The sequence below is a fragment of the Brassica napus genome, chromosome A3 (genome assembly GCF_020379485.1).
Source record: "Brassica napus cultivar Da-Ae chromosome A3, Da-Ae, whole genome shotgun sequence".
NCBI lineage: Eukaryota > Viridiplantae > Streptophyta > Magnoliopsida > Brassicales > Brassicaceae > Brassica > Brassica napus.
Window position 1 is genome coordinate 4,829,837 of NC_063436.1, and position 19,119 is coordinate 4,848,955.

Consider the following 19,119-nt stretch of genomic DNA (forward strand, 5'->3'; position numbering starts at 1 on the left):
AGTTTGGAGCCAAAATTTATCCACGAGTTCTGGAGTTTGTTAGAGGCTGATGCAACATCCTCTTCTTGGAAAACGTGCCTATACTACCTTGGTTTTGAGAATGTAACATGATAGTACTGCAAGTGTTTCGGATAGATAACTGATGAACTTGGCCATGTCTGTACAGCTTTACACGTGACACCATATGCAAGTGCAAATACAGTTTTGACCCTAGTTGTTTGTTTTCATAAGACAACGAGTTAACATGTGTGACCTTGTTTTCATTGCTCAAACAAGACTTTACTTAACACTGCTTGAAGACAATAGAGTAGCACAAAAACAAATCGTTATTAGGACATAATGTTTGTTGCTTATTACAAAGCATTGTGAGCTGTTTGAGCATAAGCAACCACAAGACTTTGATGTTGCATTAAATAGTCATAACTAGTAAACAAAGTAGCCGTGTTTCCCTTGGAGCTATTCAATAGTTCTGCAAGAATTCAATGCATATTTTTTTTGTTAAACGTTTACGTTATAATCCCACATAAGTGCTCCAGGGATTTACATCTTTAAGTCCAGACCTCAAACGAAGCTATACTAAGTCCAATAAGATCCAGAAGCGTTATCATTTTGATTCTTCAAGTGTGAAGATAATTAGCAGCCATCATTAGCTCCAGAGTCAGTTCAGGCTCGATGTGGAACTCCGTCTCCTTGCCTCTGTAATATCAAAGAACACTTGAGATACATTCTCAAAGCAGGGGTTCAGTTCAGACACAATACTTTCCCCTAACACTGCAATCACAACCATTCCTAAAGATGAAAACTTTACTTCCAATCGAATTGATATGCAACGGATGTAAAGAGTTTGTAATGAAACTATCTACAAATCGTGATTAAGTTCTTCAGAGCTCTTGATAATGCCATGTTCTAGAGATCAACTTAGAGCAGACTAAGGCGAGAAAGTTAGATAGATAAGGGACCTGGAGTATTGTAGAGACCAATAAAAGTACTGGCAGATCTTCTCTAGAATGGTGGTGCTAATATCAGGGAAAGTCACGACACCATCTTTCGATTCCGAGAAGCCACCTGCACACAACCAATTAAAAAAAAACAGAGTGTATTCCTCAGATCTCCATAAACTCTGCATCTAGAACAGAGCTTCTTTCAAACACTGAACGCATTATCGCAAGATCAATACTTTTCAATGCCCTTTAAAAGGGAATCACACGTCTATATCTAAACACTCTTAGTTTCTCATGAGAAAACGATAAAAGGCTATGACTTTAGGTTTGCTCAATTACACAATTTGAATTTCGAATTGAGCAAGATTTCGCTCAATTCGATTCAGATTCATAACCAAGATTTGACAGAAACTATCAAAATCAAGTAAAGATCAGAAGAACAGAAAGCGGGATTGCGATCACTAACTCAACAACCGAACAAGAAAAACAGAGGAGAGGAGGAACCTGGAGAAGTGAGCATGCTCCGGATGGTCTGAGAAACCATGGCGGCTTCCCTGTCGATGATGAACTCGAAACCTTCCATGCTTATTAACTTCACCGTCTCTCTCATCTTCGTCGTCGTCGTCGTCTCTCTTTCGTCGGCTTAGGCTTCCTCTGTTCTCTACCGCGCGTGAGTTAACTCGTAGAGATATCCCCCCTAACTACCAGGCCCATTTTTATGTATAGGCCCAATAAAAATACTATTCGGCCTTTTTTCTTTGCTACAACAAATATAATTCTTACGATACCCCTGAAACATTCCTCTGACTTTTGTCAGCCCTCTTGTCATTTTCTTTAATACGTTGTCATTCGTTTTGTCGTATATTGTAAGAAAGAAAAGAGTTATGTAGTTTATATGTTAGGATTTGCAATTTGTGGTGATTTTTAGTCTTTTCTGTCTCTGTTTTTAAACTAAATCTAGCCCTAAACCGTAGAGTCTTTGCTTCCTCTTCATCTTTGCCTTTTGGTTTGCTATCTACTTCATGATCTCATCATTAGGGTGTATAAATTCAGGTGTTAGAAAAAGTTCAGTTGCTGTCAAAAAAAAAAAGTTCAGTAAAAAATAGAAAGAAATTCAAGTGTTATAAGTTCATTTGATGCGGCTGAGACTGCTGAGTTCTAATTTTACTACTGTTTTTGCTCTTTTGAATTTGCATGATGTGTGTTGGTGAGCAACATATAAGATTTAACTAATGCAAGTTCTGAGGTTTCTTAAGATTTGAGTAGTTTAAAATTTATCTGGAAGAGTTTTATATCAAGTGAGAATCTTAGATGTGTTGGCCATGAAATTAGCTTTTGCTTAATTTATTGTGTCTATGACTATGAATGAATGGTGGAAAGAGCCAATATACAATTAAAATTTCCCACAACTTGTCCCCAATAATGTTTTCTTACTAATAATCATCAAAGTCTACCCTTTATCCCTCAACTTATCAAATATTAATTTCATGAAAATGAGTTATGATACCTACTACATAGTTACATACATATACTCCAGGTTTCTAGCTTGTTAATTGTTGAAGCATGTAAGAGGGTCATACAATCTTACGGTTATTCAGGTTGAAGAAAAGATTGTAAAGGCTCAGATATGGGACACTGCAGGGCAAGAGCGGTACAGGGCATCACAAGTGCCTATTACAGAGGCGCAGTAGGTGCATTTCTTGTTTATGACATCACCAAAAGACAGACTTTTGACAATGCCTTAAGGTGCCTTAAGGAACAAACGCTTGTTAGTATATTTCTATTTGTTTTTCATAAGTAGTATTCCAGCTATTAAAGGTCTATAGATCATTGTTTATATGTGTGATAATTATCTAAGAATGTTTTGCACATTTTAGAACGATGATGATATCTTTGTATAACACTTCATATACAACATATAGTGCCATCCAAAGTTTTATAGGCGTAACTGGTTGCTCAAAAAAAAAGGTGTAACTGTTGAAGGATCAACAAGATGACTTCAAAACAGTAAAGATAACAAGAAAAAGTAGTGGAGTTTGGTTTACCTGTATGCACATTTCATTAATTTATTTATTTCTTATAATCCTCTTATGGATTAAACATCTACATGATATATTTTGGAGTAGAGTTTTAACTCTTTACAAAAAGCGGAAAACACATAAATTTGAATAGAAACCAAATAGACTAAAGTTTAACATATGTCTAGCGTTAGATTCTTATATTTATCAACTTTTATATCTTAAAGTAATAATAAATTAAATTAAATTTAACATGAATAGTAACAATATTTCTTCAAAATTTAATTTGTTTTAGTTAATAACATAGATGATGATTAAATTTTAGGGAAAAAAAGCAACACAATAAACTCATTTTATCAAATATATTATAAGAAAATGATGAAGAAATGCAAAAGAATTCAACCAAAGCAAAGTAACATGAAAAAGGTAATTCTTTACAGTGAAAATAATATTTCCACTAAAAGAAAATCATAAGTGGTGTGCTAATAGTGGGGACCAGCAAATCCATACAAAAATGGAAGAACACGAACAGAGAGGTGATTATAACATTATGCAGAGAGAGTTACATAAGCCATTATCAATGTATTATTATTTTAAATTTGAAATAAAAGTAAAAAAATAAAATAAATAAATAACCAAAGGGAAAGGAAGTGAAAACCACTAACCTTCGATAAACTCACCCATCACACAGATATTCGTTGGAAATAAGAAAAAAAAAAGTAAACTTGGAGGAAACAAAGGCGCAAACTTTTTGGTCCCAAGATCGAGACAAGATCATCTGGTCGATCGATTATTGTCCGAAAGGTTGAAACTTTTGTGTAGACAGAACTCGATTAGGTGTTGTTTTGGATCGTGTGGGTGGTCTTTTGAATGGCGCAGGGAAGCATGGACCCTGCCGTTCTCGACGACATCATTCGTCGTCTGTTGGATTACAGAAACCCCAAGCCTGGAACCAAACAGGTCATGCTCAACGAGTCTGAGATCCGTCAGCTTTGTCTCGTCTCCAGAGAGATTTTCCTTCAGCAGCCTAACCTCCTTGAGCTCGAAGCTCCCATCAAGATCTGCGGTAATCAATCACTTTTTTTTTTGTCTTCTGTGTTTGCTTCGTTGTGGGATCTTAGATCAGCTCCCAAAAAATTGTATTTTTTTTCTGTCTTGATTAGTTTTGTGAAACATGAATTGGTTCAGACAGGTGTTTTTGTGTTTGGTCTCAATTTCAGACAGATTTGGTAATGTTTTTTTGTTCGGTTTCTTTCAGGTGATATTCATGGACAGTACTCAGATCTATTGAGGCTGTTTGAGTACGGAGGCTTCCCTCCTACAGCTAACTATCTGTTCCTAGGAGACTACGTGGACCGTGGGAAGCAGAGCTTGGAGACGATCTGTCTCCTCCTCGCCTACAAAATCAAATACCCTGAGAACTTCTTTCTCCTAAGAGGAAACCACGAGTGCGCTTCCATCAACAGAATCTACGGATTCTACGATGAATGTAAACGCAGGTTCAGCGTGAGACTCTGGAAAGTGTTTACAGATTCTTTCAACTGCCTCCCTGTGGCCGCTGTAATAGACGATAAGATACTATGTATGCACGGTGGCCTTTCTCCCGATTTGACCAACGTGGAGCAGATTAAGACCATCAAGCGACCTACCGATGTTCCGGACACCGGTTTGCTATGTGATCTGCTTTGGTCTGATCCGAGCAAAGATGTCAAAGGTTGGGGGATGAACGACCGTGGAGTTTCTTACACGTTTGGGCCTGACAAAGTTGCTGAGTTTCTGATCAAGAACGATATGGATCTCATCTGTCGTGCCCACCAGGTTGGTCTTGGTCTACTACTACTACTACTATATTTCATGTTTTGTCTTGTGGATGGTTCTAATGAAAACGTTTTTTAGGTTGTAGAGGATGGGTATGAGTTCTTTGCCGATAGACAACTTGTTACTATATTCTCGGCTCCAAACTACTGTGGTGAATTTGACAATGCTGGTGCGATGATGAGTGTTGATGAGAGTTTAATGTGCTCTTTCCAAATTCTTAAGCCTGCGGATAGGAGGCCCCGGTTCTTATGATCAAAAGAGGTATTAGTTCAAGCTCTGTTTCCCTTTTGGTTTCTTTGTTAAAGTTTTGAACTTTATGATTTTGTGAGCTCTGAGCTCGGATTCTCAGATTCAATCACTGACTGAAGAATTCTTTGATTTTTGTATTTTGCAGTTAGAACCTGGCGGGAGAGACATTTGAAGCTCCCTGAGACTTTGTCCAGAGGCAAAAAAAAAAAAAACAGTTTATATGTTAAATTATCATCATCTTATTTGAACTCTTACCATTTCTCTTCTTAAACCTTTTATGTTCTTCTCTGACTCATTATTAGACAGTGACAAAATAATGTCTTGCAAATTTTTATTCTTCATTTACCAACTCCTCAGTGGGGTATATACTATACAGTCTATACTCTTGCTCTCACACTCATTCAATTAAAAGGAATAATCGGTTCCATGAATGCTGCCTAACTGAGAAACAGACTCTTTGCTTAGTTGTGGGTTGTAGCTGCAAATTTCTTAAATATTGAAGAGATTTAGCAGAACTACTTTAGATATCAAATTCATAAAGTTTTTCCGAAAACTTTGATAAGAAGTTATACATGTTTAAGGATAATTTATTAAATATACATATAATTCGAATTCAGTAAAATATTCATCAATGTATGTATATCCATGAAAATCTTTCTAAATACATATTTATGAAAGTTTTTCTAAATTTTATGAAGATATTATACTTATTACAAAAAATCTTTATAACCTCAAATTCGGAAATATATCATATATATTTAAAAGTATCTTTCTAAAGTCAAATTCAGAAATATATCATACATATTGAAGAAGATTTTTCTAAACTTTATTTTTAAAGAAAAATGGTTTTCTAAAAAAAACCTCTGAAAAAATCAAAATAAAAAAATTTAAAATTATTTTTTAGAAATTATCTAAAAAAATTCTAATTTTATTAAAAATATTTGTTTAAATGTTTATTTATTTTATAAATCTATAGAGCATGAGTATAGTTGTTGTTTACCTATTTAATGGAATATATTTTAGTCATTTTAACCCTTAATACTTATTTTGTGATAAAAAAAACTAATGTTATTTGAGAGTATTTTTCAGTAAACAATACACAACACAATCAAAAATATTAATGTTAATTAAACCATATAAACATTAATAATAAAAAGGTTATGCAAAAATACTTAAAATTATAATACTAAACCGTATACAATTTGTTTAATAGATTAAAAACATCCACATGATCGCACTGATGATCTAGTCCAATTTAAAAACCTACATTTTTTAATTATTCTTGCTATTAATTACAGTAACATAAATTTTTATTAGTTTGAAATTTTGCAAGGGAGGAACATGCTGTTTTTTAAAAAACAAAATAAAAAGTTTATTACGCAAAATATGGAAAAGTAAAAAAAAAACATTTTAATTTGTTTTTAATCTGGGCCGTTAATCCGACGATTGAGGAAAATCAACCTTCTGGTAGGTAGGTGCGTTGGGTCTATCTATAAATATGACATGAACGTAGCCTCAGAGACAGAAGTGAGAGGAGAGCGAAAAAAAAGCGACCAGAGATGTTCTTCCACATAGTTTTGGAGCGCAACATGCAATTACATCCACGATTCTTTGGTCAAAACCTTCGTGAAAACCTCGTCTCTAAGCTCATAAAAGATGTCGAGGGCACTATCAGGTTTCCTTCGAACACTTTTCTAGGGCTCGGCTTCGTTTTCTCGAAACCCGAGCCTCTCTCTTGTTCAATTCCAGTAAAGATTTTGTTTAAACTACTTTAAAGTTCCTTTGAGGCCTTTGAATTTTTAAAGATATGCATATTCATTCAATTACAATGTCCTCCTATTGATTTGACAGTGGCCGACATGGGTTTGTATTAGCGGTAACTGGAATAGAAAGCATAGGAAAAGGATTGATCCGAGACGGGACTCCTTTCGTCACCTTCCCCGTTAAGTACCGATGCGTTGTTTTCAGACCTTTCGAAGGCGAGGTTCTGGAAGCTGTTGTCACACGGGTCGTTCAGGTATATATACAGTTTCTCTGTATATTGTCTTTAGTGGCAATCACAAGTTATGCAAGTTTCCTAACAAATGTTGTTACAGCACGGATTCTTCGCTGAAGCTCTCTCTCTTAAGATTTTTGTGTCCAATCATGTAAGCTAAACATCATGGTTTAGAGCTGCTGCCTCTTTTCGTTTTGGTTTCTATGTGCTTTTCTCCTATATATAAATATTCACTCGTCTTCTCCTCTTTTCAATCAACACAGTGCATACCAGATGATATGGAGTATCAGGCTGGTGACATGCCTACTTACACAAAATCAGATGGATCAGTGTGTTTCTTTTCTCTGTTTCTTGTTTTCACCCGGTATAAATTCCATCTATGTTCAAGAAACCTTATATATATCAATGTCTTCCTGCAGGTTAGGATCCAGGAAGACTGTGAAGTGAGACTAAAGGTCTTTGGCTTTAGTATCGATGCCACAGAGATCGTGCGCACCATATCCATAACTATATTCACAGTGCAACTTAAATAACTAGTTTTTTTTTTTTGTGGGTTTAAATCTTATTCAAATTTTTGCACATTTGTTTTGCAGTCCTGTGTGGGTAGCATCAAAGAAAGATTTTTGGGGCTCATAACCGATCCTGGAGCCGTTGCATAAGAAAAGTCTCAGTCAGACTTCGATGTTACTTTTATACAGAGGATGACTTGTGATAAATGTTGTATTGTAAGCGTTGATGTATCCGGAATAACTATTAGAACAGATGATATATTTGTTGGTTGTTGATTCAGAGTAATGGACAAGGCAAAACAATAATATAAAGAAACTAAATGATTGAAACGTTTTTATCGTGAGCGAATGGTAATTTGTTTTCTTCAAGCATTTGAGCTTCGCTCATGCTAAAATTTGTGAGTTCTAATTTTGAGATGTTTCAAAATTCAAATGATTTTATGGAAACCTACTTGGTCCGGTGGTTTGATTAAGAATTTCTTGTGCAGCATACTATACCGTCAAACGTTGATACCATAGGGTTACTCAGAGTCAAATGTGATTCCTCGTAAGACAGCTATCTATTATATTACCAGTCTTTCAAAGCCAAAGATGTTTGTAACTGGAACCAAAAGAGCCGGAACAGAGATAAATATTATACAAGATGTAAGGCTCACAAGTCACAACAATCTAAAAACCTACTACCAAGTTTATACAGCTACAAAACGTGTGAACAATCAAGCGACAGGAGGGATTGATTTAGCGAAAGCAAACAGCTCAAGAACAAGAGAAGAAGAGTGAGCGTGTGCTTGCGGGAGAAAGAGACTGAGATGGAATTTGTTTCACTTCAAGACTTTGAAATGAAAAAGCCAAGAAACAATGAACGCAAAGATCATAACGGCCAGTAAGAAGTTCATAACACGGCGACCGTGCCAGCTTCCCCTTGTCTCTGTCTGAGTTTGTCCTGCAGTTGTTTGTGAATGGGCAGAGGCATTGCTCTCTTGGTTTGACTGTTCGCCAGCAACGTTTATAGCCATTGCGCCGCATATCTCACATGTCCTGCTCAGATTCATAGAAACAATATCAGTATAGTCTTTAGAGACTCACTTCAACTTCCAAACACACAAGAAGAAGATCTATCTCTAACCGGTTACTACTGCTTAAGACAATGCAAAGACGCTAGACAGAACTATTGGTATAATGGTGATTAGTAAGAGAATCAAACTAAGCAAAAGGGACTGCAAGATTATCAATGAAAAGCAAATCACAGAAGCATGCTTTAATTGAGACAACAAACAATCAGGAAAATAAGAAGATGAGACACAAATTGACAACACATGGTAATAAAAACTGAATAATTGTTGTAGATTCCAGCTTCAGTAGATAACAATCATATAGATCTCTATAAATCAGACAAGAAAATTAATGAAAGTACATAAAACATATATTTTGTTTCCTCATTAAGTTTCACACTTCACTATTTTTCCCACAGATTCATAAGAATATGTAGAATTTTCTAGAAATAAAAGAGGACAAAATAAATGAAGTCTTTGAGAATAATTGAGGATACTTACATGTTTCCTTTGATCTTGAACCAAGTTTCAGCACACTTACTGTGAGCTACACCCAAATCACCTTTACAAGAGCAACCCAATTGCAAAGGCAAACCATAATACTCTTCTTCAACATCATCTTCTCTTGCTTCATCATCTTCTTCTTGTTCATCAGAATTTTCTTCTTCTTCATCTTCTTTGTTAGTCTTTAAAGGCAGATGACAGATCCTGCAATCTATACCTTCTGTCCTCTTCTTCTTTTTCTTTCTCCTCCTCGCCCTTCTCTTCTTACCGCCACCAGAATGTAGCTTCTTCACAGGAGACGTCACACCACCGCTCTCTAAATCGACTTCAGACAAGGAATCCAAGTCGGAGGAGTCGCCGTCAATGCTAATTTCGACTGAGTACGGCGAGTCTCTAAGAGTCGACAGATGGTGATGTGGAGATCCAAAAGCAAAAGAAGGCATGTTTCTTGAAGATTAAAGCAAAAGGGTCATGGGTTTTACGAGGAAAGGACACAAAACAAAAGAAAATAGAAAACAATTATTACAGAAAAGCTAATTTTGTTTATTTTGGTTTATGTACTTGCAGAGGGAAGAAATGTTGGAGAAAGTGAAAAGGAAGAAGCTTAGGACAAAAGAGCAGCTTCTGTTATGTTCTGTTCTTTTAATTGTTTTATTTTTTTCTCTTAAAAACAAAATTACTTCTTTGTCTCCCTCTAGTTTGGGAAGATATTTATTTCAGACAGAGTGCTTTTTAACCATTGTTAGATCCCGTGGTACGGATTAATAATTCATGATTCCACACTGAATTTCCTCAATAAGTGAATTATTTTTTTCTTTTTTACTTTCAAAGTAAGGTTGATTTTCTTCTTTTTCGTACTAATTAAAGAGTTTTTGCAAACTATAATTCACGTATTGAGGAAATTCAATGTGGAATCAACGAAAACTTGAGGGAGCCAAAGAAGTAATTTTGTATTTAGGTGAGTGGTACAGAGGAGGTCAAATTATAAATTATATAAAAGATGAAGGGCATTGATGAAACTAATCACAGTAGTCACTGTCGGTACCAGTGACTGTCAGGATGTAACTATGTTGGCTAAGAGGAAACTCGCTGTTTCTTTAATAATTGTTCGAACGAAACTGTTTATCAAAAAAAATTGTTCGAACGAAAATAAAAGGACACCACATTTTGAAAGATTTATCCTGGTTTACAGAACTACACTTGGGAATAAAAATGTCAATTTTCTTGATTTTATTGTTACAATATTTAGATTTGGAATTACATATGTTTATTTTTTTTTTTGGGTAGGAATTACATATGTTTATTTTGTAACTATATAAACTGTGAATTCTCCTTTTTTATAGTTTAGTCTAATACTATCAATTATAGAGTCCTATTTTTCAATCACATGGAGGGTTTTAGTAGATCATAAATGTTCGTATAAAACTAGTTATAAATTAAAATGTTGTAAATCAATTTTTATTTAGAATCTTGTTAATTCTAGTTTATATAATACTCAGATTTATCAAATGACACCAATAACTCTCTGTATCATATGAAGATATTGGAATTCAGGGAACGAGTCACTCTTACAACGAAAGTTGTCAAGCGTAACGAACAAGCATTGATTGACGCAAATGAACCTCTGATATCATCGAAAGGAAACCTGAGCACATGGTGAGAGCGAGCACTGGAGTTGGCTAGGATGACTGTGGCAAGACTAATACAGATCTTCGTTTTTACAGAGGGATGCAGAGAAGATTGAATTTTGCTGGATCATAATATATGACTAATACAGGGATGCAGAGAAGACTGGATTGGATTTTTGGATCAAATACTATATGGAACCAAAAGTATATAGAACAAAATTTCAGACACTTTAAGAAAGTACAGAACAATAGTTATTTGATCTGGTCGGTTCTCAAAAACAAAACAAAAGTGTTGTCGATTACAAACCAAACCCTGCAATTGGTAACTGAGGTTTATTAAAAAAGCAGAAATCTCGTACAAAATAAATGTAGTAGCTAAACTCTAGGCTCAATGTTGCAGGCACATCAAAATCCATCTCAAGAAGCGTCAACGTCATAATAAGATGAACCTAAAAACCAACTATCATCCGAAGATTATGGATAATTCCTTCTTCATGCTTGAAAAAACAGATATATATATCTAAGAAGTACCCCCAAACAATGGAAGTAAACAGATCAGGCAGCTTGTACTTGGGCGGCGGTTGCAGTAGCAGGTGTGGTCTTTGACAGGTTAGGGATATACTTCCAGCAGCGTTTGTGAACTCCGCTTATCTTCTTTGGAGCTTCCGCAGCTCGCAAGCCTGCATTTTGAGAAATATGTTAGTCACACTGAAGCTGCAATAACTTTAGTGTGTGGACTAAATACAAGTGCATCTCACAACACACCAATGCAGCTTTGACTATCTAGTTTCATTAGTGGATACTCTTATACATGAAAAGAACCGTTATACTAATATTAAGTCTTTTCTCCCTATCATCATCTTCAACGAGGGCAGATGAAGGAAGGAACATAGAAGAGAGTGATGAAAACAAAAACTCACCATCTTTGTGAACAATCCCCCACGCTTTTCCATGTCTACCATCCTGCATTTGAATCCACAATCAATCAAACAAAGAACCTAATGATGTGGTGAAGGAAACATTTTTCAAAGCGCCCAAATGTTAAACCTTTCAATCATGAAATGAATGCAATGAGGAAAACGATGAGAACCCACAACATAAAATTCACGGGGGAGGCGTAAGAGAGCGAAAAGGCGAAACCTTGTAGAGGTTGATCTTAGTAATCTCGTAAGAGACTCCGGTCCAGTGAGCTTTCGCCATATGGTATCCGATTCCCCAATTGGGTAAGAACTGAGCGACTTCGATTAAGTTCTTCTTACTCTTCCTTCGTTTAGCTTTAATCGGATCGGAGCTAGGGTTTTCAGTGGCCGCCGCCGCCGCCGCCGATGAGAAGTTTCTCAGGAGGTTGAGCGAGAGTCTGAAAGCACCGAGGGTTTCGGTTCTAGAAACGGCTCTGTTCATAAGGCTCGCCGCCATTGTATCTCGCTCGCTCGTTACGCCGTCTCTATTGGCTTCTGGTCGATCCGGCGATTGAGGTTTTGGAGAAGAGAACGAACCACAGGTTTTTGGTTTATTCACATACTGAACCATTAATATTTGATAAATTACAGTTTGACCACGTTACTTATGCATTTCGACATTTTCTGCCTATATTTTTCAGTCCCTAATCAATAGTGTTGTTTTCTCTGGGGCTGTGTCGGTCAATGTGTGTTAGAAATGACATTCAAAGTTTGTCTTAGGATGATTTGACCCCAAAAAAAAATGTGTCTTCGAATGCAAGTAAATATTAATAAGTAGGAGATGATCATATACATACCTTTGACCAAAAAAATAAAATAAAGAAGAAAGATATATGATCATAGGTTTCATACACCAAATTTAACCAATTTAACCTAGTCCGGTTCAAACTGCTTTGTGGCAACCTAATTAAGTATCGCAGTCCCTAACCTACTTGTTTTATAACTCTTAAACAAGAAAATAAATAAATCTCCTTCAGCGATCTTTACTTTTTCTTACGTAAGTTGACTGTAATTGTTTACGACCAAAGCATACCAAAAACATTAACTAGGTCAAAATAATATGTAATGCAGGTAGAAATACGAAATTGAATCCATTTTTATTCGATAACAATAAAGGTAAACAAAGGTTTCCAAATTACATGTTATGGAAAATACAAGAAGTAAAAGCTTATAGGATACTGCAAGAAATCTGATAGGATAATGAGATGCTGGAGAAAGTTCACCAATGTATAATGGAATGCTTCTTCTCTTTATATCCTAAAGCTCTGATTACCAAATGGAGAAGAATTCTCAGAAGCTCTACAAGATAATAAACATTTTTTTTGTCAATTTAGAGATAAATGATACAAATGTAAGTTGAAGTCTGATGCAGAATAACTTGAATGAACTTACATTTTAAGTTTCCCTTGCTTCCTGCTTGATCACGACGTCCCTATCCATTGACTTATGTTGGTGCTCCCTGCCCCTGGTCTGAGAGTGCAAGTCTAAACCTTCAACGGTTCCTGTCGCGTTTCTTTCGGAATTTAGAGAAGATGATCCCACATGTCCCTATAGAGCAAAGAAATAAATAAAAAAAGACACGTTAAAAGCAAGCTTAAAATATAAATAAACTGCTGAGAGAGACAGTAAGATCTTAACTGGAAATGATCCACCATCACCAGAAAATCCTTGCGAAGTATATTTACTCCTAAAGTCAACAATATCTGGAAGCCGAAGACCATTAAGAATGCTTGGTCCACCTCTGAACTGTCTGTCTCCCAAGTCAATGGAAGGTTGAGAGAATCTTGAAGCAGGTCTAAACTCGAAATATGCCTCATGCTCTTCCCTAGCTCTAATTGGTGATATCTGGTCAAAGTCTCTATCCGATAATCCTGAAAAATAATCTCCGGATCTTTCAACATCTTCACTGCGTAGGTGAACAGTGTTGAGGTACTCCTGGAAAATAGTATTCAAATGTCTACGTCCATCTTGCTCTAATATGGCATGTTGGCCAATGGGGCACAAATGAGAGTTCACTGCTAGATGTTGGTTATGAAAATGGCCTCCCTGATGCATCTGATTGTGAACTACATCAGTTGTTGGTGCCGTCGTATGCTGTTGGGGCAATGAAGGTTTTGGCAAAGGTTGCTGTGAAGAATATAAACCTGATGAGCTTTCAGGGGCTGGGGCTCTTCCATACTTACGCACCATTTGCCTCCAATATTGAGCTCTTGTTAATTGACTTGGTAACGAAGACTGTTCTTTGTGCATAGTAGGCAGAGGCTGAGGTGGGTGAACATCCGGCACTTGTTGGAAATGTGATTGAGCTTGCACGTTTATGAGACCTTGAGAAGCTGGAAATGTCAGTGATGGATGTTGCGGGTGAGATGGCACTGACGGGTAGCTCTGAGATTGGAGCTGTGGTTGAGCTGGCATAGGAGAGTGAGTTTGAGCCCCATAATGAATTTCTTGCTGTACATAAAGTACTTGATGCTGGGGATCTAAACTTGGAAGGTGCAGCCGTTGTTGATGCATGGAGTATCCATCATCACCGTTTTGGTAATACTGCTGATATGGTTGTTGGTACCATTGATCTTGAGTCAGCGTTGCAGCAGCTACACCATGATCCTGTGCACTCTCATGAGAGGTGGCGCCCATAACAACATTAGCCTCATTGTAAGCATGCATCTGAACTTGCATTTCCTGATAGCATTTATTACAATATATACATGTAAGAACCAAAGAACAAACACATCTATACTGTATTTTTGACATAAATATAGATTAAAAATCTCACAGGACAAACTTCAACATGCTCCTGCCACTGAAGGTGCGAAGTTTTAACTCCACACCTGGTACACATAACAAGAGAGTTGCCGAATGCACATCTCAAGTCATGTAATGAGCTAGCAGACAGAGAGCCAAGCCATGTGCATCCACTGTTTTGGTATAAACAGTAGACCACGGTTTTGCCAATAGTATCAGCCAACACTTTATTTGACTCCACGAGTGGCTGTAAAAAGATGGTATATAAATTTAGTGTGCAAACACAACCAACTAAGCAAACAGAAAAGACAAATAAAATATTTTTAAAGATGAAGAACAAACCATTGCATCAGTTTCTGTGACTAAGTAACCATCGTAAGGGCACGCCATAGTGGTGCTTGCGACGTAAGCTAAACATGGCTTACAGTATAAGTGACCGCACATAGACTGGAGAGCTTCATTGGGGTTGATAAGAAGTTGGCAAACAGGACAGAAATGCTCCCCGGGAACTGATTCAATTTTCGCTATGCGTTGAATGTCAAAACCCATTGGTTCTCAGATCTCAAGAGCTGTCGTGGCCTAATGACAAAGCAGCTTTTAAGTCTATGAGATAAATAACAAATGGAGAATTTAAAATTAGTGGGTAGATTCACACTAGACTGATCTCTCATAAAACATATACTAAAGATTCTAGCAACTGCGATTTCCACCAAGAAAAGAGATTAATTAACACAGTCTTTTTTTTTTTTTGAAAGATAATTAACACAGTCAACACATGGAAATACAAAGAGAGAAGTGACCACGAGATGCAGTGTAATGTAAGCAAACTTGAACTAGAACAAAGGAAAACGACGAGATCACGAAGCGCTGTTGATGGATGTTACATGATACTTACTTGTGAGAAAACTGACGATAGCCGAGTGAAAGAGAAGAGAGTCGAGACCGGAGATGACAATACTTGAGGAGTTGCTGTAATTATATAGGTCTTTATTTGGTTTTAAACTTTTCTTTGATACGGAGTCAAACTTGAATACATGTACTACAGTCAAGCTTTCTGTCTATATAGATTTCTTTCTTATTCAAAAGGTCATGTAAGATATATAACTAGATAAGGTCAAAATTTAAAATTATTAGATAATTTCACGCTTTTGAAACTTTTAAAAACAATTACGTAGTTATTGATTAAATTAGTAATTTGGCCTTTTTAAATAATCAGATATGAAATATATTAAGTAAATATGTTCGCACTCTTTCAAATTATTTCTTAACTTATATGAATCGAATTCCTAATAAATTGTATTTGGTTTTAAATTTTCTTTGATACGGAGACAAACTTGAATACATGTACTACGGTCAAGCTTACACGTTTTTAAAATCTTTGTCCATATATAATTTGGATTGTTTTTCTGAACAATCCTCGTATTATTTTTGATTTGAACAAATGTATATTCGTTCAAAAAATACATGATATAACTAGAGCTATCAAATTGTCTGTCCAACGTCCAATTAGGCTGCCCCATGCAGACCATTTGTATTTTAGACATTAGTCGGTCCATAATGGATAGTAGTCCAATATTGTTAATGCCCAATAAAAAAATATGCCGCATGGACAGTCCATTTCAATATAAAATTTTAAATTCATGTAATTATTTCATAAATTTGAATTTCCTCCAAATCTTGAAATCCCATGTTTCCGTCAAATCTACAAAATATCATTTTCTGCCTAACCAAAAATCATGTTTTCTGTCAAAATCACAAAATCTATTTTTTCACTAAATCCGTAAAATTTAGTTTTCTCTAAAACCGATTTTTTTTTTTGTTTTCCAGCTAAAATCGTAAATTTCATTTTTCTACCAAATCCGTAAAATTATGTTTTCACACCAAAACTGTAAAATCATGTTTTCCACCAAATTCAAGAAAATTTATTTTCCCATCAAATTCGCAAAATTGTTTTTTTCCCAAAATCATAAAATCGCATTTTCCACCAAATCATAAAATCTCTTTTTCTCACCAAATCCGTAAAACTTAGTTTTCTATTAAAACCACAAAATTACGTTTTCTGACCAAATCTCATATTTTCGCCAAATCTGTAAAGTTTTGGGTTTCTACTAAAATTGCATTTTTCTGTTAAAACCATAAAATCGGATTTACCTGCCAAATCCGTAAGATTATGTTTTTACGCCAAAATCGTAAAATTATGTCTTCCTTTAAAACTGCTAAACCGAAAATTTCACCAAATCAATAAAATTTCATTTCATGATAACACTGTAAGATATTGTTCTCACGTCAAAACCGTAAAATCGCATTTACCGTCGTAAAATTATATTTTTCCAAGTTCAAGAAAATCGCAAATTAACAAAACTCTAAACTTTTTAAGAGTTTGGACATGCTATTGTCTATTTGGTCATGCCCAGCTGGACCATGCACCAATTTGGTCTTTAGCTCATTTGGACCACAATTATATTGGACATGTTTATGATCCATCCACAATGAATTGGAATACGTTTGTCACCGACCAATTAATAGCTACAGCTATAATTAGATATTTTCTTTAATGGCAAAGCCAAAAGATGGTCCAATTGTATTAATGGAGAATCTGACGGGTTAGGACCGGCTCTGAGATTTTAGAGGTCTATGGCTGTGTTTATGTAAGAATTTTTTTTTTACAAATTTAGGAGCCTAAAAAAAATTTTTGGAGGCTTATATGTATGTAATTTTTTTTAAAAAAAATTTGGAGGCATGTTGCAAATGTTTCACTACGCATTCCTCAGGGCCGGTCCTGCTACTAGCTGATAAATTATTGATTATGTGCGAAACTAGATTAAATAATTTTTATTATGTACGAATACTAAGTATATGTTTAAAATAAAAAGATATGATTACTAATTAATCTTTTAAGATCGCCCAAGCATAATATCTCAGAACAACCCAATTGTTGCAAACAAATAAATTCTCCAAAATAGTAAGGTATTTACGTAGTCTCGGACAGGCTGACATATATGGACATGCTAACTACTGTGAATGATACTGTTGTTTAAAGAAACAAAACATTCCCATTAATTATTAGTAGAAAAAAACTAGAAGGAGTGAATAGAGTAAATGAAAATCCAACTACTTCTGGTTTCCCATCTAAAATCCCTATCTATATAAACCTATCATCAACTCACACTTTTCTCACATCCAACAGAAAAACACAAAAGCAACTAAGTTTCCCTATTTTCTTATCACACAAAAAAAGGAAGAGGAAAAGAAAAGACAATGGCTTCGACACTGAGGTTCTTAACATGCCTTGTGACGGTGTGCATAGTTGCATCAGTAGGTGCACCAATCTCATGTGGCACAGTGGTACAAAGCATGAGTCCTTGTATCACATACCTATCGGGACGTATGGATTTGACGGCTGCATGTTGTGGGGGAGTCAGAGATTTGAATGCTATTGCTCAAACCACACCGGACCGTCAACAAACATGCAAATGCCTACAGGCCGTTGCTAAGAAGATTCCTGGTTTCAACCAAACTAGAGCCTCTGACCTTCCTGGAAAGTGTCGTGTTAGCTTTCCCTTTCCCATCTCCATAAGTACTAACTGCGACAAGTAAGCTTTTTATTGTCCTTTATTAAATGCAAGGTCACTCGGTATCCTAGAGACCATGATTTAATTCTTTTAAATTAGCCAACTACTTATTCTATAGGTCTTTTGTATTGTTGCAGCGTCCATCATGAGGATGAAGAGTATATGGTCTACGTACAATAAGTATAATGAAAAGGTCTACGTACGCTGACCTCAGCAGTCAGCATGCCCCTACATTGTCTTGTTTTTATCTTGTTGAAAAGTTTGTCATGTTTCTTTTTTGTCACCAAAAAAAAAAGTTTGTCATGTTACTTTGTAATATTTTGCTCTAGATTGCATCGTAATTATGTTTAAGATATGGTAATTGTACCTTTAATCATTTCTCCAACGCCCTTATTAATCATCTTCTCTTTATATCAACGACAATTTCAACTATAAATCTTTTCTTTGTACAACTAGGAATGCTACTTCTTTATCTTGATCTGGAAAAGTTTTTGAGTATTCTCACTGTAGTGATAGATTCTCCTTTCTATAAATCATATTGGCTTATTCAGTTGGCCCGGGAAAAAACATATTTAATACTACGGAGTGGATTAGTATGAAAGCGTACCACTCTAGCTTGGCCGAGTTCAGATATCTCTCGACTAATGTTGTTTGTTACAATATATCCACCATATCAATAACATGGGCCGATTATTTGTTTCCACTACCATGACAACAATAACCTATGCTACAAAAGATTATTGCTTTCTATGTATTTATGACCAGCTTTTTCCGTAATCATCACGATCACTTCTTCCTCTGGTTTCCGCTTCCTTCTATTCTCTTTTATCATTGTAATTTCCTTTATATCCACTACCGTTGTTTTATTCATCTCAGTATCATTAATTTATTTACATGTAACTTGTATAGAGAAAGACTAACATCTAGTGTTCACTTCAGGCTCAGACCTTGCTCCTTGATTAATCGTGGTTGAGCCATAAAGGAAAAAAGATTGTGTTGTGTTAAATATGTGCTTATTATAGGCTTATAACTCAAAAGAATTTAACAATAAATGCATTGGTGCTAATCATTTATATATTAGTTTAGTAATTCTCCAACTTCTAACGTGAAACTTTCATTCATTCATCA

The 19,119-nt window shown here is 35.7% G+C and overlaps 7 protein-coding genes across 8 annotated transcripts; 3 read left to right on the forward strand and 4 right to left on the reverse strand.

The window, feature by feature from the left end:
- Positions 1–308: 308 nt before the first annotated feature.
- LOC106443259 (elongin-C-like) lies at positions 309–1,656 on the reverse strand. The gene is made up of 3 exons (XM_013884831.3): positions 1,446–1,656; positions 960–1,065; positions 309–696 (listed from the first exon to the last, which is right to left on the reverse strand). The coding sequence occupies exons 1-3, from the start codon at positions 1,549–1,551 to the stop codon at positions 618–620; spliced, it is 291 nt and encodes a 96-aa protein (XP_013740285.1). The 5' UTR covers positions 1,552–1,656; the 3' UTR covers positions 309–617.
- A 1,967-nt stretch (positions 1,657–3,623) lies between these two features.
- Positions 3,624–5,397, forward strand: LOC106436047 (serine/threonine-protein phosphatase PP1 isozyme 2). Its single transcript, XM_013877009.3, has 4 exons — positions 3,624–4,025; positions 4,218–4,777; positions 4,856–5,038; positions 5,172–5,397. The coding sequence occupies exons 1-3, from the start codon at positions 3,830–3,832 to the stop codon at positions 5,027–5,029; spliced, it is 930 nt and encodes a 309-aa protein (XP_013732463.2). The 5' UTR covers positions 3,624–3,829; the 3' UTR covers positions 5,030–5,038; positions 5,172–5,397.
- A 1,132-nt stretch (positions 5,398–6,529) lies between these two features.
- On the forward strand, positions 6,530–8,383 carry LOC106443258 (DNA-directed RNA polymerase II subunit RPB7). Its single transcript, XM_013884830.3, is given in 7 exon segments — positions 6,530–6,563; positions 6,566–6,701; positions 6,878–7,043; positions 7,123–7,173; positions 7,286–7,351; positions 7,442–7,510; positions 7,616–8,383. Coding segments are annotated over 7 exon segments (588 nt in total). The 3' UTR covers positions 7,682–8,383.
- LOC106443257 lies at positions 8,145–9,895 on the reverse strand. Its single transcript, XM_013884829.3, has 2 exons — positions 9,085–9,895; positions 8,145–8,569 (listed from the first exon to the last, which is right to left on the reverse strand). Exons 1-2 carry the CDS (start codon positions 9,528–9,530, stop codon positions 8,353–8,355), a joined length of 663 nt encoding a protein of 220 aa, XP_013740283.2. The 5' UTR covers positions 9,531–9,895; the 3' UTR covers positions 8,145–8,352.
- Positions 9,896–10,922: 1,027 nt separating this feature from the next.
- On the reverse strand, positions 10,923–12,224 carry BNAA03G09690D. The gene is made up of 3 exons (XM_013884827.3): positions 11,856–12,224; positions 11,636–11,678; positions 10,923–11,395 (listed from the first exon to the last, which is right to left on the reverse strand). The coding sequence occupies exons 1-3, from the start codon at positions 12,129–12,131 to the stop codon at positions 11,271–11,273; spliced, it is 444 nt and encodes a 147-aa protein (XP_013740281.1). The 5' UTR covers positions 12,132–12,224; the 3' UTR covers positions 10,923–11,270.
- A 528-nt stretch (positions 12,225–12,752) lies between these two features.
- LOC106443254 lies at positions 12,753–17,172 on the reverse strand. 2 transcript variants are annotated; one of them, XM_048772459.1, is made up of 4 exons: positions 14,451–17,172; positions 13,313–14,356; positions 13,067–13,222; positions 12,753–12,973 (listed from the first exon to the last, which is right to left on the reverse strand). In XM_048772459.1, the coding sequence occupies exons 1-3, from the start codon at positions 14,514–14,516 to the stop codon at positions 13,070–13,072; spliced, it is 1,263 nt and encodes a 420-aa protein (XP_048628416.1). In that variant the 5' UTR covers positions 14,517–17,172; the 3' UTR covers positions 12,753–12,973; positions 13,067–13,069. The 2 variants fall into 2 exon arrangements, with proteins under 2 accessions (XP_048628416.1, XP_048628415.1); XM_048772458.1 differs by lacking the exon at positions 14,451–17,172 and having other exon boundaries at positions 13,313–14,440.
- A 222-nt stretch (positions 17,173–17,394) lies between these two features.
- On the forward strand, positions 17,395–18,408 carry LOC106443252 (non-specific lipid-transfer protein 3). The gene is made up of 2 exons (XM_013884824.3): positions 17,395–18,012; positions 18,129–18,408. The coding sequence occupies exons 1-2, from the start codon at positions 17,678–17,680 to the stop codon at positions 18,169–18,171; spliced, it is 378 nt and encodes a 125-aa protein (XP_013740278.1). The 5' UTR covers positions 17,395–17,677; the 3' UTR covers positions 18,172–18,408.
- Positions 18,409–19,119: the final 711 nt, after the last annotated feature.